The 20,111-nt window shown below is 48.2% G+C and overlaps 1 protein-coding gene across 4 annotated transcripts; it reads right to left on the bottom strand.

Annotated features, from left to right (window-relative positions):
• Window positions 1-5,898: 5,898 nt before the first annotated feature.
• TFE3 (transcription factor binding to IGHM enhancer 3) lies at window positions 5,899-19,526 on the bottom strand. Of its 4 annotated transcripts, none has more exons than XM_049767248.1 (10): window positions 19,189-19,526; window positions 16,531-16,644; window positions 14,776-15,079; window positions 13,966-14,211; window positions 13,603-13,707; window positions 11,344-11,461; window positions 9,353-9,409; window positions 9,134-9,209; window positions 7,930-8,077; window positions 5,899-7,021 (listed from the first exon to the last, which is right to left on the bottom strand). In XM_049767248.1, the coding sequence occupies exons 1-10, from the start codon at window positions 19,302-19,304 to the stop codon at window positions 6,578-6,580; spliced, it is 1,728 nt and encodes a 575-aa protein (XP_049623205.1). In that variant the 5' UTR covers window positions 19,305-19,526; the 3' UTR covers window positions 5,899-6,577. The 4 variants fall into 4 exon arrangements, with proteins under 4 accessions (XP_049623205.1, XP_049623207.1, XP_049623206.1 ...); XM_049767250.1 differs by having other exon boundaries at window positions 14,776-15,014; window positions 19,189-19,323; XM_049767249.1 differs by lacking the exon at window positions 13,603-13,707.
• Window positions 19,527-20,111: the final 585 nt, after the last annotated feature.

The following is a 20,111-nucleotide window of genomic DNA, read 5'->3' as shown; positions in this document are numbered from 1 at the left end:
CTCAAAACAACAACAACAACAACAACAACAGCTCATTTTACACCTCTTAGTTAAGATAGGGTCAGGTTGGTCATTTACTTAACTGCAGCTGACCATGATTTGATCCCTGGCATCACATAGGATCCTCTGAGCCTCTTCAGTAATGATCCTTGAGAGCAGTCAGGAGTAAGTAAGCCCTGAGCACAGCTGGGTGTGATCCCAAAACCAAAAACAAATAAAAAGTGGTGTCTGCTAGGTTTCTTCACTGGGAAGCTACTTATTGTGTTTACCCTTTTCTTCAAAGCAACTATGTTTTCATTCTGAAGTTTTGCCGGAAGGCCAGAAATCAGCTCAATAATCATGCCCTAATGTCTCTGGAGTTGCTAGTCCTCACATTCACTGAACTCAGGGCTAGCTGAGTGGCCCCTGAATCTTCTAGGCACTCTAGGTGAACAAGCAAAGTGTGTGCTTACTAATTTTAGCATTGAGTGGATCCAGTCCAAGCACTTCTTGTTGTGGCATTCTAATGGTAATTTTTTTATTTCTCACATTTCTTCTATATTCATATTTGGACTTAATTACATAAAGCAGAAGTGTCCCATCTCAAGCACTTATTTATTCAATATTATCACTTGCAATATAGGTATGGTTTCACTACTTATTACTAAACTATTATCCAATAATCTCTTTTTTAGTTTCTGGGCCACACCTGGCAGTGTTTGGAGCTCATTCTTGGCAAGACTTGGGGGACCATATGTGATGCTGGAAATAGATCCAGAGTCTGCCATGTGCAAGGCAAGCACCTAAAATCCTGTACTAGTTTTCATTTTTATATTGCTCAGATTATTCCAACTTTGGCCACAGGAACTCTTCCAAGTTGACTTTGTTATTCCTGAGTTCATCATAACTCAATGAGATACTCAGGACAAAGAAGGAGGGTAAGACATATTTTTATTTCATTGAAATGAGGCCGAGAGATCAGTATGGGTTGTGGACTTTAATCCATTCAACAAATGATTAAAAACCTGAGGTTGCGATTATACTCTGAAACTCTATTCCAAAGAACTACATTCCACAGTGTCAGTTAAAATCCCGCAAGATTAAATATAATTTTACTTACGTTTAAAACAAGACATACATTAATAAGGCTTAACTTTAGTTAAGATTTCAGCCACAGGGGCCGGAGAGATAGCACAGCGGTAAGGCATTTGCCTTGCATGCAGGACAGTGGTTCAAATCCCGGCACCCCATATAGTCCCCCGAGCCTGCCAGGAGCGATTTCTGAGTGTAGAGCCAGGAGTAACCCCTGAGTGCTGCCAGGTGTGACCCAAAAACAAAAACAAAAAAAGATTTCAGCCACAGTTTTACAGGATCAAATTTTTCTTTCCTTCACTAAGGGTCAGATTTTGCTCTTTGCCATTCTTGCTTGCTGGTGTTTTGACCTCCCAAGCACACTTGGCTTTGTGCTGAGGGGAATAATTCCTGTGGTGCTCATGGGACAATGTGTACCAGGGACTGAACCTAGGGCTCCTGCACGCAGGAGTTAGCTCCCTGGTCCCCCATCTTTTTTTCTTAGTTACTTCCTTATAACATGGCATGTCAGGAGGATCACCTGTCTTTCTCCACTCTACCTAGCCTTCAAGTAAGCCATTTCTTCAAAGCATCCTCACTTTATTTTTAGATAACAGTATTTAAAAACCAAGAACTAAAATGGCTTGAGAGATAGTGTAAAGGGCTGAAATACAGGCTTAGCATGTAGGAGCCCTGAACTTGATCCTCATCACTGATCAAGTTGCCTTGAACATCATGTCAGGGTGCAGGCCCCAAGCACTGCCAGGTATTAGTCCCCTACCAAGAAAGAACCCAAGATCTGAGGATCAGAAGTGCTCATTGCTTCTGGAGTAACAGCAGGTCTGAGCCTTCATGACAGATACAATTAGATTGTCTGAGTGAAGATCAAGATGTACTAGATAAATTCAACTCTGTTGTTGCATCTGTACAATGCATCTGTAGTAGGGTGCTTTGGAGACTGCCCAACAGTGATCTCTCCATCCTGATACATGTGGAATTTTGCAATCTTCTTTTTGAGTAACTTCCTAGTTTCATCAGGGGAATGCCTAGACATTGAAAGTATGTCCCATCCATTATTAGATTTTAAGAGAATGCAGTGTGCCTAACAGAAAACCACATAGATTAAGGTCTGAGGGCACCCGTGGCTTACATCAGGGATAAGCCATACACACTAAACATAATAAACTAAAAAGAACTAAAGTTTAAAAAAGGCTAAAACCTAGTTGGAACAATATCAGTGAGTGCTCAGAGCACAACCTTGCTCAGTCCTGCTTTGCAAAGGGTACTCTGATAGCCATACTAGCCAAAGGGACCCAGTGAAGCCACCTGGCTGCCCAATCCACAAAAACTGGAGATAATGAAGGGTTTAGGTACTAGAATTGAAGTAATTTATGACACAAAAAGCAAACACAAATATGGTATCCTCCTGGCATTGAATAAGGTCCCATTGGGGCCGAAATGATATCACAGGGGGTAGGGTTTTTCATGTGGTCAACCTGGGATCTATAGTTGGCATCCCATATGGTTCCCTGAGCTGGTCAGGAGTAATTTCTTTCCTTTCTTTTTGTTTTTTTTTTTGGGGGGGGGCCACACCCAGTGGCGCTCCAGGGTTACTTCTGGCTCTGTGCTCAGAAATCGCTCCTGACAGGATTGGGGGATCATATGGGATGCCGGGAATTGAACCCAGGTATGTTTTGGGTTGGCCACATGCAAGGCAAATGCCTTACTGCTGTGCTATCTCTCTAGCCTCAACCAGGAGCGATTTCTGAGTGCAGAGTCAGGAATAACCCTTGAACACCAAAAACAACAAAAATTCTTTTTTTTTTTTTTTTTGGATCAAGGATAGTTTAAAGGGCTGGAATAGATGCTTTGCCTGTAGGAGCCTTAGAATTAGCACCAACACTGCACGAAACTCAGGACACCACCCCAAGCACCAAGTCAGTAGTCTCCAGCACAACTGGTTGTGACCCAAAAACAAAAAAGGGGAGGGAATGCTTGATTCTTATTTGTACTGTTTTCTCCACCTCCCTCCAACTTTATTTTTGTATCCATTTTCTTTTTTTAAAATAGGTTTCATCTGTGGCCGGAGAGATAGTATAGCAGGTAGGGCACTTACCCTAATGTCAGCTTTTATTTTGGTTTTTGGGTCACACCCGGTGGCACTCAAGGGTTTATTCCTGACAGGCACGGGGGGCCATATTGGATGCTGGGATTTGAACCACTGTCCATCTTGAATCGTCTGTGTGTAAGGCAAATGCCCTATCACTGTGCTATCTCTCCAGCCTCAATGCCAGGATTTTTATGTAACATCTGAGCACTGCTAGGTATGAGCCCAAAACAAACAAAAAAAAAAACAGGCTTCTGGGGCCAGAGAGGTGGCACAGCGGTAGGGCATTTGCCTTGCATGGAGGACAGTGATTCAAATCCCGGCATCCCATATGGTCCCCCGAGCCTGCCGGGGGCAATTTCTGAGAGTGGAGCCAGGAGTAACCCCTGAGCACTTCCTGGTGTGACCCAAAAACCAAAAAAAAAAAAAAAGAAAAAAAACAGGCTTCTTTTTTATTTTTCTTTTAGGCCACACCTGTAGTGTTGAAGGTTACTCCTGGCTCTGTACTCAGGAATTACTCCTGATGATGCTTCAGGGAACCATATGGGATGCTAAGGATTGAACCTTTTGTTTTGTGGGCCACACCCAATGATGCTCAGGGGTTACTCCTGACTATGCGCTCAGGATCGCTCCTGGCTTGGGGGACCATATGGGACGCCAGGGAATCGAATTGCACTTTGCATGCAAGGCAAACGCCCTACCCTTGTGCCACTGCTCCTGCCCCTGTACCTCTTATTTTATATGGGTTTTTTGGGGGCCCATACCCAGCAACACTCATGGATTATTCCTGGCTCTGCACTCAGAAATCACTCCTGGTAGACTCAGGGAACCATAGGGATGCTGAGGATCGAACTTGGGTTGGTCCCAGGTTGAAAGCAAAGCAAACACCCTACTACTGTGCTATCACTCTAGCCCCCTGAGAATTGAACCTTAAGTCAACTGTGCATAAAGCAAGTACCCTACAATCATTTTTCTATTTGGGGGGATTTGGGCCACACCTGGCATTTCTCAGGAGTTACTCCTGACTCTCACTTAGAAATCACTGCTGGTAGGATCAGGAGACCATATGAGATGTTGGGGATTGAATCTGGATCCATCCTGTGCAAAGCAAACACCCTGCCCACTGTACTATCACTTGGTTCCAGTCACTTTTCTTTTTTAGATTACACCTGGCTGTGCTCAGAGCTTATTCTTGGCTCCATGCTCAGGGATTTTCTTTGGCAGAACTCAGGAAACTATACAGGGTGATAAAGATGGAACCTAGGGGGCCAGAGATAGCATGGAGGTAAAGCATTTACCTTGCATGCAGATCAGTGGTTCGAATCCCGGCATCCTATTTGGTCCCCTGAGCCTGGCAGGGGCGATTTCTGAGTGTAGAGCCAGGAGTAACCCCTGAGTGCTGCCAGGTGTGACCCAAAAACCAAAAAAAAAAAAAAATCGAACCTAGGTCAGCTGTGTACAAGAAGCACCTACCATATTTTCCGGCATATAAGATGACTTTTGAAATGAAAAAGTCAACTGAAAATCGGGGTCATCTTATATGCCGAGTATATCCTGAAAAACTTTTCTATATGCCACTAAATAAAAATAGTCTGGATATTGCCACGAAACGAATTTTCCAACTCGATCCTGCACCAATCACTGCAAGGCTGCTCAGATCGCCTCTCTAACTCAGCCAATCCAAGCAGGTTTTTTATGCATGCAAATTAGACAATGTTCTGGACCCGAATCTACACTGTCAAAAGCCTGCTCAGATTGGCCAGAGTCAGAGAAGTCTATTACAGTATAACCTTTGAAACTTTGCTTGTTGTGATTGGCTCACTGTGGTACATACAGTTGCAGCACAGGAACGTTCTGTCTGATACAGCGAATATAGGCCTAAACCCATGTTTTAACTGTAAAATTAGGGGGTCGTCTTATACATCGGAAAATATGGTATTCACTGAACTATCACCTGATCCCCTTAAATAAGTTTCTTCCAAGAGCCTTTCTCCCTCCCAGCCATTGCACAAGTTCACTGGAATCAAAGGCAAGGACAGGAGACTCGGTGCCAAAGTTAAAAGCGCATCAAACACGCCTAGCATTTATTATTTAATCATAAACCTACAGACCCCTCAGCACACTCTCCTTGGAGCTTGCCCCCAATATTCAAAGATGACAACTTTGGGAACATGTGATTGGAGGTGTGGGGATAGGTAAGGATGTCCCTCAATTATTCTGAAATAGAGAGATGATTCCTCCATACCAATAACTGGGTGAAGACCAAAGGTGGACTGTGACCTAGCTTCTGAGTAGGGGATCAATAAAAAATATAAGACAAAAGTGGGGGTACATATACAATCTCCCTCCAAGTCTCTGCCTTTCACTTTTTCTGAGCTGAGAAAATCTCCCCCTAAAAGGCCCTTAGCTGGTTCCTCTATACATTAAACAAGGTAATGGGGTACTCATTCTTAAGAGTCCACATTCAGTACCCTGTAATCCCCATCACCTACCCACAAAGTGACCTCCAAGGTGGCATGACTGTCCAATTGTGAGGAGATGGTATGACTTTCTCCCCTGATCTATATCTAGATTGTAAATCCACCAAACATCAAGACTGCCCCCCGCCCCATTTTCCAAGGGGAAAGTAGGCTCACAGGCCTCCTAGGTTAAGTCAAGTTGGTCCCAGGTTAAGGCGGGGGAGCTTAAGTACTACTCCTCCATGCAATGTGGAATGCTTGGATGGGATGTGGCTAAGAGACAAGGTCTGTGATCTCTACTTGGTGTCTGGTTCTTCTGACGGACTCCTCCCAGCCTCAAATACCTGTGCTGAGTTAATCCTATAGGGAAGGAAGGGCAGGGCTCCTCCATTGCTAGAAGGTAGCCCAGACTGAATTCCTAGGTGATGGGTTTGGCTCTCCCCCACACTTCCTGCCCCTGTCTTGGGCAGACCAAGTTTCATGGGAAAGGGACAAGACTTGAACCCCCATGGAGAGACCTCCACCATTTCAACTACTTTCTTGTCAGGATGGATGAGACCAGAGGTTCTAAGAGAACGACTAGGGCCAACATCCTGATAAATCTCTTTCGTGGGACTCTCAGGAAGGAAAGAGTTCCTAAGGAACAGAGACAGATCTCAGCCTGTTTCCTTCCCTCAACTGGGCAAGGGCGAGTCCCAAGTTGTGATATGTAGGGGTGGGTTCCCAGAGCTCATAGGCCTTCCCTTCTACAGCAAAACTTGCAACGTGCTCTTTCTGGGAGGAAAGGCAAGGCCTAATCAGGTCCCTCCTCTTGACTAAAGAAGGTGGAGCCTCATCTATCCAGTACCCCAGAACACCTGGGCTGGGATGTCTCAAGAGAGGGGGGAAGGAAAGGCAGGGCCTCATTCTCAGTGTCCTCCTTTCCTGGGTGGGGAAGTCCCAGGGGAGGGTTGAGGCCTGATCAGGACTCTTCCTCCATGCTAAAGCTGCTTCTGCGGCTGCTGGCCTTAGAAACTGCAGGGGAGACGGAGGAGAGCAGGGGGTCAGAGGCAGCCCGGAGTGGGGACAGCACATCTCCCGACAGTCCCACCACCACCCCTTCCTCCTCCTCCATCAGAATGTCCTCCAGCCCGAGATGAAAGGGGTCCCCTAGATCCCCCAGATGGTCACTGGGAAAGTTCAGGTCCAGAAGGGCATCTGAAGGTGGCTCGGGGGGCTGCTGATGGGGAGCACTAGATCCTGGTCCCCCAGATGCATGGAACGTTGCTAGGCTGGACTGACTCTCCTCTTCCACATCCAGTTGCTCCGGCTTCAGGCTGTCCGAGGCTGAAGTCGTGGCCAGGGAGAGCAGCCCTGGGTTGGGAGATACTGGCAGACCATGGATCTGGGCCTGCAATTCTAGCTCCTGCAAAGAAGTAGGGTGAGGGAGGAGAATTAGATGGGGTTCTGAGTACCCCAGAGACACGAGAGTATAATATATAATGGTTCAGAGGGCAGAATCCTTTTACTTAGAATTCAATCTCTGCCCTTATTAGTCAGAATATCAAGAAAAGTCATGAAGGGGCCGGAGCAGTGGTGCAAGTGGTAAGGCGTTTGCCTTGCATGCGCTAACCTAGGATGAACCATGGTTCGATCCCCCGGCATCTCATATGGTCCCCCGAGCCAAAAGCAATTTTTGAGTGCATAGCCTGGTGTAACCCCTGAGCGTCACTGGGTGTGGCCCCCTCCAAAAAAAAAAAAAGAAAAAGAAAAAGAAAAAAGAAAAGTCACGGGGCCAGAGCAATAGTGCAATGGGCAGGGTGCTTGCCTTGCACATGGCCAATTCAGGTTCTATTCCTGGTACCACATATGGTCCCCTGACCCACCAGGAGTGACCCCTGAACGCAGAACAGGAGTAAGCCCTGAGCCCCACTAGGTGCATTCCAAAGATATACATACATACATACATACATACATACAAGTTGTTTATCATCCCTGAACCTCAAAGTCCCAATCTATAAAATGGATATAGTAGTGACTCCTGTCTGATATGGTTGTCATGAGGATTTCCTTAGTAAATGGACATAAGGCTGTCACAGGGCATGATACGAGAGCCATGCTAAATCTGTGAGGCAATCTTCATGTTACTCCTGTCCACATGTCAATATTCCTGTTTCTCATCACCATCATCATCATCACTGTGCCAAAAAACCTGGAGATCCTCTCAAGCATGCCAGGAGGGAAAATATTAGTCTCCCCTACCTCTGCTTATAGGAAGTCCCATCCCCCACCTCTGTGTACCCGCTGCCTCAGACTGCGTCCTTCTTTCTGTACCTGAATTCGGAGCTGCAGACTGCGGTTGGCTTGCTCTAGGGATCTCTGCCGGCTCTCTAGGTCTTTGGAGCGCTGTTGCTCCTTCTGCAGTTTGCGGATATAATCCACTGAGGCCTTCAGAATGGTGCCCTTGTTCCAGCGCATCTCCCTGGGGGCAAGGGGATAAGAAAGGCATGCTGGTGGCTAGAGCAACAGTATTGCAGATAGGGCACTAGGCTTGCACGGAGCTGACTTGGATTCAATCCATGGCAGCCCATAGCTCCACCAGGTCTGATTCCTGAGCATAGAGCCAGGTGTGGCCCAAAGTCCATAAAATGAAGCCCTGTACATAGAATCTCTTTGGAACTGGGGAGGATTGTAACAGGTAGGTGAAGTTTGCCCCCACATCCTTAGACCTTGAGGTGAGGGGAGAACCTAAAGGTCCAGAATGTTCTGATGAAAAGCCAATACTCAACACTATCACACAGCACATCATTCCCTGAATTCAGAGAGCCCCTCTGACCTCATCCATTGCCAGTCCTGTACCTGTGTCTCCCTCTCTCATTATAGACATGCTTCTTGAAGCTTTCCTAGACATGGGCAGTTATTCCTACCTAAGAACCTGTTGTCACTCAACCTTATCCACACTACTTGTCCGTCAGCTAGAGCCCACCCACTTCCTCCTGTGAGTCTGGGCCCACCCTCTCTCTGAGTGTATCCGTGCCAAACATTCTCTCCTAGCTCTTCTTCTAGTGGGTAAGAGAGTGAAAGTCTGTTAAGACTTTCTTGTGGAAAGTCTTCCTCCTTTCCACAGCACTCTGTCACCCATATGTATTTTTCTTAGTGCTCTTATCTGCTCTCTCTAAAAATGACTTCCATGAATTCAGGGAATCAGGTCTGTTTCTCTCCTAGGGGATCCTCCAGGCCTAGCACAAAGCAGAAGCTCAGATGGGTGCTTGAACAAATCAAAGTACAAAAGGAACAGAAAACCAAGTGCTTATGTCCTAAGGTGATAGGGGAAAGGGAGCAGATTTAACTCAGGGAACATAATGGTGTGTACTCGAATTGGAGGTGAAGGCATGGGAGGGGCAATATATTAGTCAGCTCAGGTGGGTGCAAAAAGGTCAGGGGGGCGAAAGTGCTTGGAAGCAGCTTCCACCTTCAGCAGGGAACAAGGTCCCCTGCCCATCCCATACTTCCACTGGAGCTCCCAGCCCAGACTCACGGGTCACTGGACTTGGGGATGAGGGTGCCCAGCTCCTTGATTCGGTCATTAATGTTGAATCGCCTGCGACGCTCAACTTTGGAGGCAAGAAAAGAGAAGAAAGGGTGGAAGAGTCAGCAGTGGGCCCCAGAGAGAAAAGGAATAATTGGGGATCAGGGGAGAGGGCCCCCAAGGAAGGTTAGCAGAGCAAGGCTGGGAAGCTTGGAGCTGTTCACTCACTCAGGTTGTGATTGTCTTTCTTTTGACGTTCTTTCAAAAGTGCCTTCGCCTCAGTCTCTGGAAAAAAGTAGGTATGGTCAGAATCTCAGGCTCAAGAAAAATATAGTGCCTTGATGGAAGCCCCTTAGATCAGCTTGAAGGTGCAGGTAGGTGCTTGCCTTACTAAACAGTGACCCTAGTTCAATTCCTTGTACCACATTTGGTCTCCTAAATTCTGTCATTTGTGGACCCAAAACAAAACATCACCCTCCCCACAACAAAAAAGGGACACTGGGGCCAGAGATTGAATTCTGAGAATTGGAGTACAAGACTTACTGGCAAGAACCCCAAGTTCAATACCTATAGCACTGCATATTGCCCCAGTACCATAAGGAGTGACCCCTAAGCACTGAGCCAAGAAGAGCATCGTCTCACCTAGAAATGTAAGATTTCTTTCTTTCTTTCTTTTTTTTTTGGTTTTTGGGCCACACCCGGCAGTGCTCAAGGGTTACTCCTAGCTGTCTGCTCAGAAATAGCTCCTGGCAGGCACGGGGGACAATATGGGACACCAGGATTCGAACCAACCACCTTTGGTTCTGGATCGGCTGCTTGCAAGGCAAACGCCGCTGTGCTATCTCTCCAAAATGTAACATTTCTTAAAGCAACAGTGGTGGGGCTGGAGCAATAGTACAGTAGATAGGGTGTTTGGCTTGCATACAGCTGACCCAGGTTTGATCCTTGGCATCCCATAAGATCCCGAGCCTGCCAGGAGTAATTTCTGAGAAAGAGCCAGGTGTAACCTAAGTGCCAACAGGTGTGACCCCCCCCCCAAAAAAAAGAGAGCAATACTAGGGCAAGAGCAATAGTACAGCAGGTAGGGTAGTTTTGCCTTGCATGTGGCCAAGCCATGTTTAATCCTTATCTTGCATGTGGCCGACCTGGTTCTATCTTCAGAATCCCATATGGTCCTCTGAATCATGCCAAGAGTGATTCCTAAGCACAGAGGTAGCTATAAGCCCTGAGTACAGCCAGATATGGCTCCCAAAACAAAAATAAGCAACAATGACATTTCTCTACAAAGTCCTTGTGATAAGGGCAAGAATGGAACCAACTTGAATTCTATCCCTGACAATCCACAGGGTCCCCTGAGTGCCACCAGGAGTGATCCCTGACACAGAGTCAGGAGCAAGCTCTGAGCACAATAATTAGATATGACCCCAAACAAAAAAACTAACAAAGTTCCAATTAAAGCTGTTTTTTTTTTTGTTTTTTGTTTTTCGGCCACACCTAATAGTACTCAGGGATTATTCATAGCTCTGCACTCAGGAGTCACTCCTGGTAAACTAAGAGGACCATATCAGATGCTGGGGATAGAACCCAGGTCAGCCACATGCAAGATAAGTGTCCTGCCCACTGTAATATCACTCTGGCTCTAACAAACTTTTTTTTGTTTTTGTGTTTGGGCCATGCCCGGTGACGCTCAGGGGTTACTCCTGGCTCTGCGCTCAGAAATTGCTCCTAGCTTGGGGGACCATATGGGATGCCAGGGATCGAACTGAGGTCCGTCCTGGGTCAGCCACATGCAAGCCAAACGCCCTACTGCTGTGCTATCACTCTGGTCACTCTAACAAACTATTTCTAAAACCCAAGATGAGAGGCAATGGATGAAAATAGGCCAAGGAATCTCTGTTTTCTGTTTGTTTTTGGTTTTGGGGGTCACATATGACAGCACTCAGGGGTTACTTCTGGCTCTGCACTCAGAAGTCGCTCCTGGCAGGCGCGGGGGACCATATGGGTTGCCGGGATTCTAACTGGGGTCCATCCTATGTTGGCTGCATGCAAGGCAAATGCCTTATGGAAGTGCTATCTCTCCAGCCTCCAGGCTAAGGAATCTTGTAGGAAACAGAGATCTAATAGTTTCAGACTCTGCTTCACTGCCCCCCCCACACACACCTCAAAGACATGGCATTCACACAGGGCTATGGGCACAGAATACCAGGGAGTGGTCTTACCTGAGATTTCCCTTTTGATGTTTGGCAGCTCAGCTGGACAGGAATTGCTGACAGTAATGGCCGGTGTACTCACGGCCTGACCACTGTAAACATCAAGTAGACTCCCAGACACAGGCAGCTGAGGACAGAGAAATGCTGCTGGGCCATAGACCCCAGACTCCAGAACCTGATCTGTCCACCCCCACCAAAGCAAGGTTCTGGATGCCTGGAGACCACTCACTCTCCCTCAAGGCAATTTCACACAATGAACCTGCCAGGGGAGAATACAATCCAATGGACCTACTCTGCTTTGCTGAGGCACTGAAGCCTGCAGGAACCTGTTTGGCATGATTTCTTAACACTTCCAATCCTTCAGCAACCTTTAAAGCTCCTCTAACCAGCCTGGAGCAGGTACTCACCAGCAATGCAGGCAAACTAGCCTTTCTCAGGTCTGGCTTAGCTCTAATGCAACATGCTGGTCCCTTAGTCCGTATGAGAGCACAATATTCTAATCTAGAATTCTTGAAACACCACTAGCTTATTCTGCTCAGACCTTGGGAAATTGTCATGGCAACATTCCACCCCAAATCTAGCCTTTTGGAGAGTTCCAGCCTGATAGCCAATATTTTTGTTTGCTATTTTTGCTTTTTGGGCCATACACAGTAGTTCTCAGAGGTCATTTCTGGCATTTCTCAGGAGACATTGTGTGGTGCCAGGGATCGACTCAGAGTAGGCTTTATGCAAGGCAAGAGCTTTGGCACAATGTGATCTCTCCAGCCCAACAGCCAGGGCTCCCTGCAGGTTTCAGCTTCCTACACCAAACCTCCCACCAGGAGAATCTTCCTACACATTCGTATCCCAGGAATTCTTGTCCAATTTCGGATGATCTTGCTTAAAATTATTGTTTCTTTGTCACCCAAGATGTTTCCTCTGCTTTGCATTCTCCTAATTCCCTAGGGCAGTGATGGCTAACCTTTTTGAGCCCGAGTGCCCAAACTGCTGCACAAAACCAAAGAATTTCCTCAAAAGTGCCAGCATTCCATTAAACCTTAATAACAAGATTTTAGTATCTAAAAACTATGTGACACGTGCTGCATATCTTAATTGTGGACCTTCCCACGTGCCAGCTGCAAGGCCTTCGCATGCCACTGCTGGCACACGTGCCATAGGTTTGCCATCACGGCCCTAGGCAACAACAAAAACCAAATCTATAAACATGAGTTCCATCTCTAAATTAAGCTTTTATTTCTAGAAACACATGCCTATTTACTGGTTCCCAATCTCTGGATGTGTTTCATCTAGAGATTTTGGATTCTGGGTCACATCCAGTGGTGCTCAGGACTTAATCTGGCTCTGCATTCAGAGATCACTTTTGGCAGGCTCCGAGTATTGGGGATTGATTCTGGGTTGGCCACATGCAAGGCAAGCACACCACTCACTCTGCTATCTCTCTAACCCATCTTATTTTTTAAAGTTTGGACAAATTTGGTAACAATTTTCAAAAAAATTTAGGCCATACCAGAGATACTATGGGTTAATCCTGGCTCTACATTCAAGAAGTACTTCTGGCACTGGTAGTGGGACCATAAGGAGTGCTGGGAATCAAACCCCAGGTTTGATTTGATCCTATACACTATTTTATATCATTTGGCCTTAATCTGGTAACAATTTTATATATACTCCTATCTGCTGTGGAAACTGGGACAAAGCAAAGATACAACCAGTTAGTATGTATCAAAGCAAGTAAGTACATTTACTATTCTAGAAACATGTTTTAATTTATTGGTATATTTCTTGCTCTAGTGGTTTTATACATAAGGGGGGCTTTTTATCTACAAGGGGGATAAACTTTCTGTCCCAATCCACAGCAAGAGACATTATAATACACTTCAATTGTTTCAAGGTTCAAACCCTACCAAATTTTGAAACATTTGGTCATGTTCCCATCTTGTATACCAATGACCTTGATCTTGTGGTACAAATTGTCAGATGAGTCCTGCCTGTTGGAACCTCCCAGAGTGAAGCATCTCAGAATGCCATAATGGCTCCATGAAGCCCCATCCTGGAGACAGAAATGTGTCCAAGGTCCACTTCCTTATGTAGCCCCAAACCAAGGGTCCAAGCATAGTGGCACACCCAAATTTTCATCACCCAGGCTCCTTTCTCCTAGTCCAAACCACGGGGAATATCTTTTCCATACCCCACCAACACAAGGTGTGGGCTTGATGATTGTGGTGTTGCCTGACTCATTCAGACCCACTGCCAATCTCAGGGTCTTACTGTGCTGGGCAGCTGAAGTCCTGTGGAACCCCCTGGCAGATAGCTGAGCATCTCATCGTTGTAACTGGACTCCAGGCTAATTATCTCATCAATGACATCATCAATCTGCAGGAAGCAGGTAAGAAGGGACACAGTAAGAAGGCAGGAGTGGAGCAATATCAGAGTGTAGGTTGCTTGTGTTACATGTAGCCAATCTAGTTTTGATCCATGAACCACATAAGTAATCCTAATCCCACCAGAAGTGACCCCTTAACACAGAACCAGGCCTCAATCCTTAGAACTGCCAAGTATGGTTCCAAAGCAAACAAGAAAGGAGGGTTAAGGGGGAAGAACTAACTAGGGGATTTCTCTGCAGACACTTACCTCCTTCTCTGAGCTGGACCCAATGGTGAGCAGGGCCATGGGGCTGTTGGGAGCACTGCCAGTAGGGCCAGTAGCATGGGATGCCTCAGGGGCTGGGAGGGGCTGGGCGTTTGAAGCCCCTGGTGGTGGGGTGAGAGCCTGGGAAGCCAGCTTGGGTCCCAAAGTGGTGGAAAGATACTGTTTCACCTGCTGCCTGCGTGCTTGCTGTAGATGGTATCGTGTTGGGTTTTCCAGATGGGTTTGTACCTGCAAGAGAAAGGAGGAGGGGACATAGAAGAATGGGGATCTGTGCAGTGCACTGACTTCTGGTGCTGTGCTCAGGCAGCACAAACTGCCCCAGAATCTGAGGCTCCTCCCCACCCCCCTACATACTGATAAACCTCTCTCAGGATTTGAACTGTCTTCTCTCCTCCCCCAGAACTCCCTCCCAGGCTCTCAAACTAGCCCAATGCAAGCAAACAGACTCCTTCCTGATTTCTGGAGCACCCTGTCACTCATGGTCTCTAGCCTGCCCCCTCCAATCTCTCACAGTCCCTGAACAAGCCTGGGAGTTTTCCAGATTGCCCAATGGCCTAGGAGCTCCCATGCGCCCCAAGGCCACAGAGCTCTTCCTACACAGCCACTTGCCTTGGGCTCCACCTGGGGCACACAGGATACTTCTGGTACTCGCAGACAACTAAGTGGCCCACCCCCCCCCACAACTCCATATACAAATACCTCTGAAGCAGGACACTCAACAGTAACAGTGTCCTGGGCCCTCGCCCCCAAAAGACCTGCAGATCCTTCCCTAGACTCTGGGTGTGTCCTTACCTTGAGTACCTCCCTGGGCACCTGAGCAGGTGGTGGCCGGCCCAAAGTATGACCTCTAGTGGAGATGCCAACTACAGAGATGGCCGGTGACGCCGGTGCAGGGCTGGGGAAGGGAGAGGCTGCCGCCTGTTCCTGGCGCTCACGCCTCTCCTGTTCCTGGGCCTGGGCCCGCATTAGCTGCTGCCGCAGCAAGACCCGCGATGAAGAAGAGCTCGACATGGCAGGGGTCCGGGAGCCCCCTGCAGGAGATGATGCAGAGAGTGTAGCTGGGGTGGCTGGTGTGGCCTGGAGTGAGATGGGGAGGCTGTGGAATGGGAAATATGGGGCCACAGGTAAGCCTAACTGGATCACAGTGATGGGTGGAAGAAACACTGGCACCAGGCCTCTTCCCTGTTCTCAGAGGCCACGGTCTGATGGTCTGTTGGGAGAGACACAGTAATCAGGGATTATGGCCATCAGGGGGTCAGAGTCTAATGCGGGAGCTACAAGGTGTATCAGGTGTGGTTCCAGACCTCACGATTACTGTCTACTGGGGTGCACAGGCTTTAGAATCTAATGGGGGCATTTTCATCCTTGATCTGTATGGTAAAACCTGGATTTAGGCCTGCTCATATATAGAGAAGAGGTACAACTGATCAGCTTTCAGAGAGGGTTTTTTCCTAATTAAAGGGAAAAGTGGGGAGAGGATCCAGAGCTAGTTCAATGGACTAGCATGCAGGCTTTGCATGCTAAAGACCTGAGTTCCATCCCCAGCACTGCACAGTACCTCTGAGCAGTACCAGGAGTAATCTCTGAGCACTAAACTGGGAGGAACCTCTGAAAAGGTATGGGTGAGCTCCCTCAGGTTTCAAAATAAATAAATAGGCAGGTAAATATGTAAACAAAAATAAGGAGACAAGAAAGGAAGCAGAGCTGATGCCAGGGCAGTCCATTCAGATACAGAGGGATCCTCAGCTGAATTTAGGGCTGGGGGTGCTCTCTGAGTTCCAGAAGGTGGGGAAACAGGGTCTAAAGCATACATGCAATATCTTCGTGGTCCCCTGCCTAGGCCTCTGGTCCCAGGAGCTGGCTAGTTAGTCTCGAAAATCTCAGAGGTTTCACAATCCTCTTTTCCAGCCCCTCTTCCAGGTCCCCTCCCCTTTCTTAGAGCCCAGGCCAATGATTCAGCACATTTAGACTTAAAAAGCTTGGGAAAGAAGCAACCAGCAGGGGTGCCTGCAGAGCAGAAGGTGGGTGAGTCAAGCAGGAAGGGGATAAGCAGGGGCTGGGGTGGTGGATAAAGCTCTGCCCACCAGGGGGCATGAGGTTGAGGGTGCCACACCCCACCCTGGGCAATACTAGTGTATAAAAGGTAGTGCAGGCTGGGTGAGGGGAGCCTCGAGGCATCTTGGGAGCTTCTGATTTTATTTTTTACTTGTAGGTTTTTAGACCGCCCCAGCAACGCTCAGGGGTTACTTCTGGTTCTGCGCTCTAGAATCAAACATGGTGTAGCTTAGGGGACCAAGCGGGGATACCAACTCTTGTCAGCCAGGTGTAAGGCAAGTGTCCTACTTGCTGTGCTGTAGCCCTTCTTGGTAGATTCTGAAATCCTATCTTAGGTACCTATTTTTTTCTGACTTGCTTTTGTGATGCTCTATTTTGATTCATGATGGGGGAAGAACAGGCTTGAGCTGACAAAAACCGGGTTCTATAGTGCTTGATTAAGGTATGCTGGGGTCTGAGTCAAAGAGGGAGAGTGCCTTAGATGAGACATACCTTGAGCGGAGGGGCAGGGGTTGGCTTTTGAGCTCATAGAAGCTGTCAGGATCGAGGATGTTTTCTAATTCGATGTCAGCAACAATGCCGGATTCAGGAAGTAAAGAGTTCAGGCTGAGAGGATGGGGGAAATAGGGATGACGGTCAGTGATTATAAGGAGACCTCATTTCCCAGAGAGGGGGAGCACACAAGAAATGAAGGCAACAGGAAATGCATGTGATCCTTCTTAGTTTACCACTCTGTGAAGGCTGCCCCCCAAAGATTTCCAGGAGTCTCCCCTCTCCACCCCCTCCTTTTTTGTGTTCCTGCCTTAGGCCATTAAAATTAAGATAAAGAGCACTTGGCTCCCAATTCCTCCCTCTCTAACCCTCACAAGTCACAACCAGGATTTAAGGAAAATAGGAAATGATTTTGGAATGCTGATTCACGCAGAATTCCTGACTTGGCAGAGTTCTTTCAGTCCCACCTCCTACTACTCCCACCCCAGGGGTTTTCCTGGCAGTGGAAGGAGATGCCACCTTTGTCCATACACCACAAGAGGGGGGTCCAGACAACCCTGGGCCTAACAATTCATTATAATACAAACCAAATGCATCACAAAGAAAACCGGGGCTGGCTGATGACTCACTTAACGGAAGAATTCACCACTTGGCAAAAGATTCACCCCCCAACATTCCCCAGCAGAGTTCTTTGGGATGCAGACTTTCCAAATATAAAATGAAAATATCAAAGGCAACTTGGATGAATGAGAGGGTGAATTTGGATGAGACCATCCAATGGGATTAAAACTCTCAACCCACAGGAGTCTGGCTAGAGCCAGTATTGGTCTTTGGAGCCATCCGAGAAACACATGCACACCTCCTATTCAGACACAAAGAAGGCACAGACTATTCCTTCTGTTGATGAGTCCAACTATTTTGATGATCTCAATTATTAGGAAGACAGCAGCAAAAGCTAATGAATCACTTTCTGAAAAAGGTCCCATTCCAGATGGGATCCTACAGTGGAGAGGGTATTATTACATGGACAGATACTGCAGCTTTGAATTTTGTCAAAGATTTCAAATCCTGAGATACTGTTGGTGACTTTACTTGACAAGAATTTTCTCCTCGGGGCTGGAACAATAGTTCTGCAGGTGGGAAAATTATCTTGCACATGGTTGACCTGGGTTCAATCCCTAGTATCCCATATGGTCCCTGAGCTCACCAGTTTTCCCTGAGCAGAGAGCCAGGAGTAACCCCTGACTGAGCATTGCTGGGTGTTGTCCCTAAACAAAAACAATTCTCTCTTCTCCCCCAAGGAGCTGTCTTCCTTCCTTTCCTCACTCCTTAGATGGGGCCCTAAAACCACCCAGGAAGTCAAGAAGAGGAAGTTCTGGAGCTGCTGAACTCAGCCCAATCCCAGGCCCACAGTGGGCAAACCCCCCACTGCACAGATGGGAGAGAAGGGTGAGCACTGGGGTGAGTATGGTATGAATAGGGTGGGCAAGGACTTCCTAGGTGACTTATAGTCATAGAAGTGAGGATGAGAAGTCAAGACAGGATCCACCTAGGCCGGATGGTGCAATTGGTGCTCATTCCATTTCTAGGGAAAGAGTCAAGATTATCTCCAGGGCCTGAGAGACAAGGGGAGAGGGAGATAAAAAGAACTATGTACAAGGGGCCAGAGCAATACCAGAGCGGGTTGGGTGTTTGCCTTGCATGCAGCTGAGTTCAATCCTCGCCATCCCATATGGTACCCCCCAAGCCTGCCAGGAGTGATTTTTGAGCAAAGAGCCACGAGTAACCCAAGCACTGCCAGATGTGGCCCAAAACAAACAAAAAGAACTGTGCACATGTGTGTGCATGCCCGTGTGTGCACAAAGTGGACAGTGCTGACTGAGAAGCTAGGGCAGGTGGCAGCAGGAAGAAATCTCTTCTGAGATCCCAAGATAGGAGGCCCTTTACTCTGAGATTAGAGGTAGTACCAGCTTCATGAACTAGCTACCTGTCTCCCATTCAGGCCCTAGTTTGGGACTGGAAGAAAGTTTTTACTCTAGCCCTGGGATCTGGCCCTGCCAACTGGGTGGACTGAGTGAAAGAAATATTCTTTCTGATGTTGATAAATTCTGCTTCTCTTATTCACAAAGCTAGATCTACACATCTTATGGCAGATATCCCTATATTCCTCCAGATTCAAAGTATCCAGAAACCTATCACTGGGAGTTGTCAAGCTCCGAATACAGTACCCAGGATCGCTTCTCTGACCCAGAGGGGGGAAAAATCTCTCTAAAGTAATACTTCATCTTCAGAGTGTCACTCAAATTTATCGCTCTTCACGCCTAACTCGAGGACCCTCAATTTAGCCTCTAACTAGAGTTCCAGTCTCTCCAATTCAGCTACCCCAAACCACGTTTTAGGATACAAAGAAACTGACCCTTCGAGGTCAAGGTGAGGGTCCTCGTATCGGAAACAGGCCTTCCTTAATACACTTTCAAGAATGCCTCAGTCCAAAGAAGCCATCTCTAGACTCCTTAGGCATCCCTCCTCCAAGATCCGCACCCCGATGTCCTCCAAGCCTAGGCCGAGGGCCTTCGATCCAAGTCCTGAGCCACGCTGCCCCAGATCAGGGTCCCTGGGAACCCCAGTCAGCACTACCCGCCCCGGGAGGCCCCGCACCTGAGCAGCTGGGCCGACTCGGCTGGACTGCGCTCCTCCAACAGCACGAACACGGCTCGAGGGCCCTCCGCGCCGGACTCTGCGCCGTCCCGAGCTTGCTCAGCTGCCTGAGACATGACGCCCGGCCCCGGGCTCACCCTGGCAGGCCGGTCGAGCCTTAGCCCGGTCCCCCTAACAAAATAAGAGTCCCCCTCGCCTCTTTCCTACTAAGCTCGCCACCGCCTCCTCCTCCGCTAAACCCTGGAGCGAGCTCTGCGCGGGCGGGCGGGCGTCGGGGACATGGGATGGGCCGTGAGTCATGCTCCGTCCAGAACGAACCGACACCCCCCAACCTAACCCCGGACGGTCGCCCTCCCCACCCCCCCCCGTCCTCTTCCCCCTCCTCCCTGGGCTGGGGAAACTCCACAGGAAGTGACCGCACGAAGGACGGACGGACGGTCAGGCCACGCCCTCCATGTGTGGCCACCAATCGTCGAGCGGCGGTTCAAGAGCCCGCCCTAAGCCACGCCTCCTAAGCGAAGGGGAACCTAGATTCCGCAGCCCTCATTCCGGGAACCGGCACCTAAGCCACGCCTTCCCAGACCGGGGCAAATCAGCGAGAGAGTATTTGGTTGGTCCACGCCCTCTCTGCAAACGAACCCTCGGCCAGCGTTTAAGCCTCTCCTTGAGTCCTTAGCGCTTGCGCAACGATGGCGGGGCAGCGCGCCTAGGAACTGACTCCAGGCCGTCTTGGAAACTGTGAAACTGTGAAATGGCGCCACCTGCTGACCGACGTTTGAAATACCAGCTCCCCAAACCACGTTCCCGCCTTACTTAAGCCATGCCTCCTCCACCAAAGCCTTGAATCAATGTGAGGTCCAACAGCATGATTCTGGTACACACCAGACATCTCGCCCTTTTGGTACCCACAGTCCAGCCGCCCA

The sequence above is a fragment of the Suncus etruscus genome, chromosome X, assembly GCF_024139225.1.
Source record: "Suncus etruscus isolate mSunEtr1 chromosome X, mSunEtr1.pri.cur, whole genome shotgun sequence".
In the NCBI taxonomy this organism is placed as follows: domain Eukaryota; kingdom Metazoa; phylum Chordata; class Mammalia; order Eulipotyphla; family Soricidae; genus Suncus; species Suncus etruscus.
This window is presented reverse-complemented; position numbering and strand designations above follow the sequence as displayed.

Bases quoted from the DNA above. Each gene is read 5' to 3' on its own strand.
- TFE3 (XM_049767248.1), bottom strand. From the start codon at position 19,304: ATGTCTCAGGCAGCTGAGCAAGCTCGGGACGGCGCAGAGTCCGGCGCG. The intron at 14,212-14,775 runs GTAAGGACACAC...TTTCTCTTGCAG, and splicing joins TGCCCAGGGAGGTACTCAAG to GTACAAACCCATCTGGAAAA. The intron at 11,462-13,602 runs GTAAGACCCTGA...CTCTGTCCTCAG, and splicing joins GACTTCAGCTGCCCAGCACA to CTGCCTGTGTCTGGGAGTCT.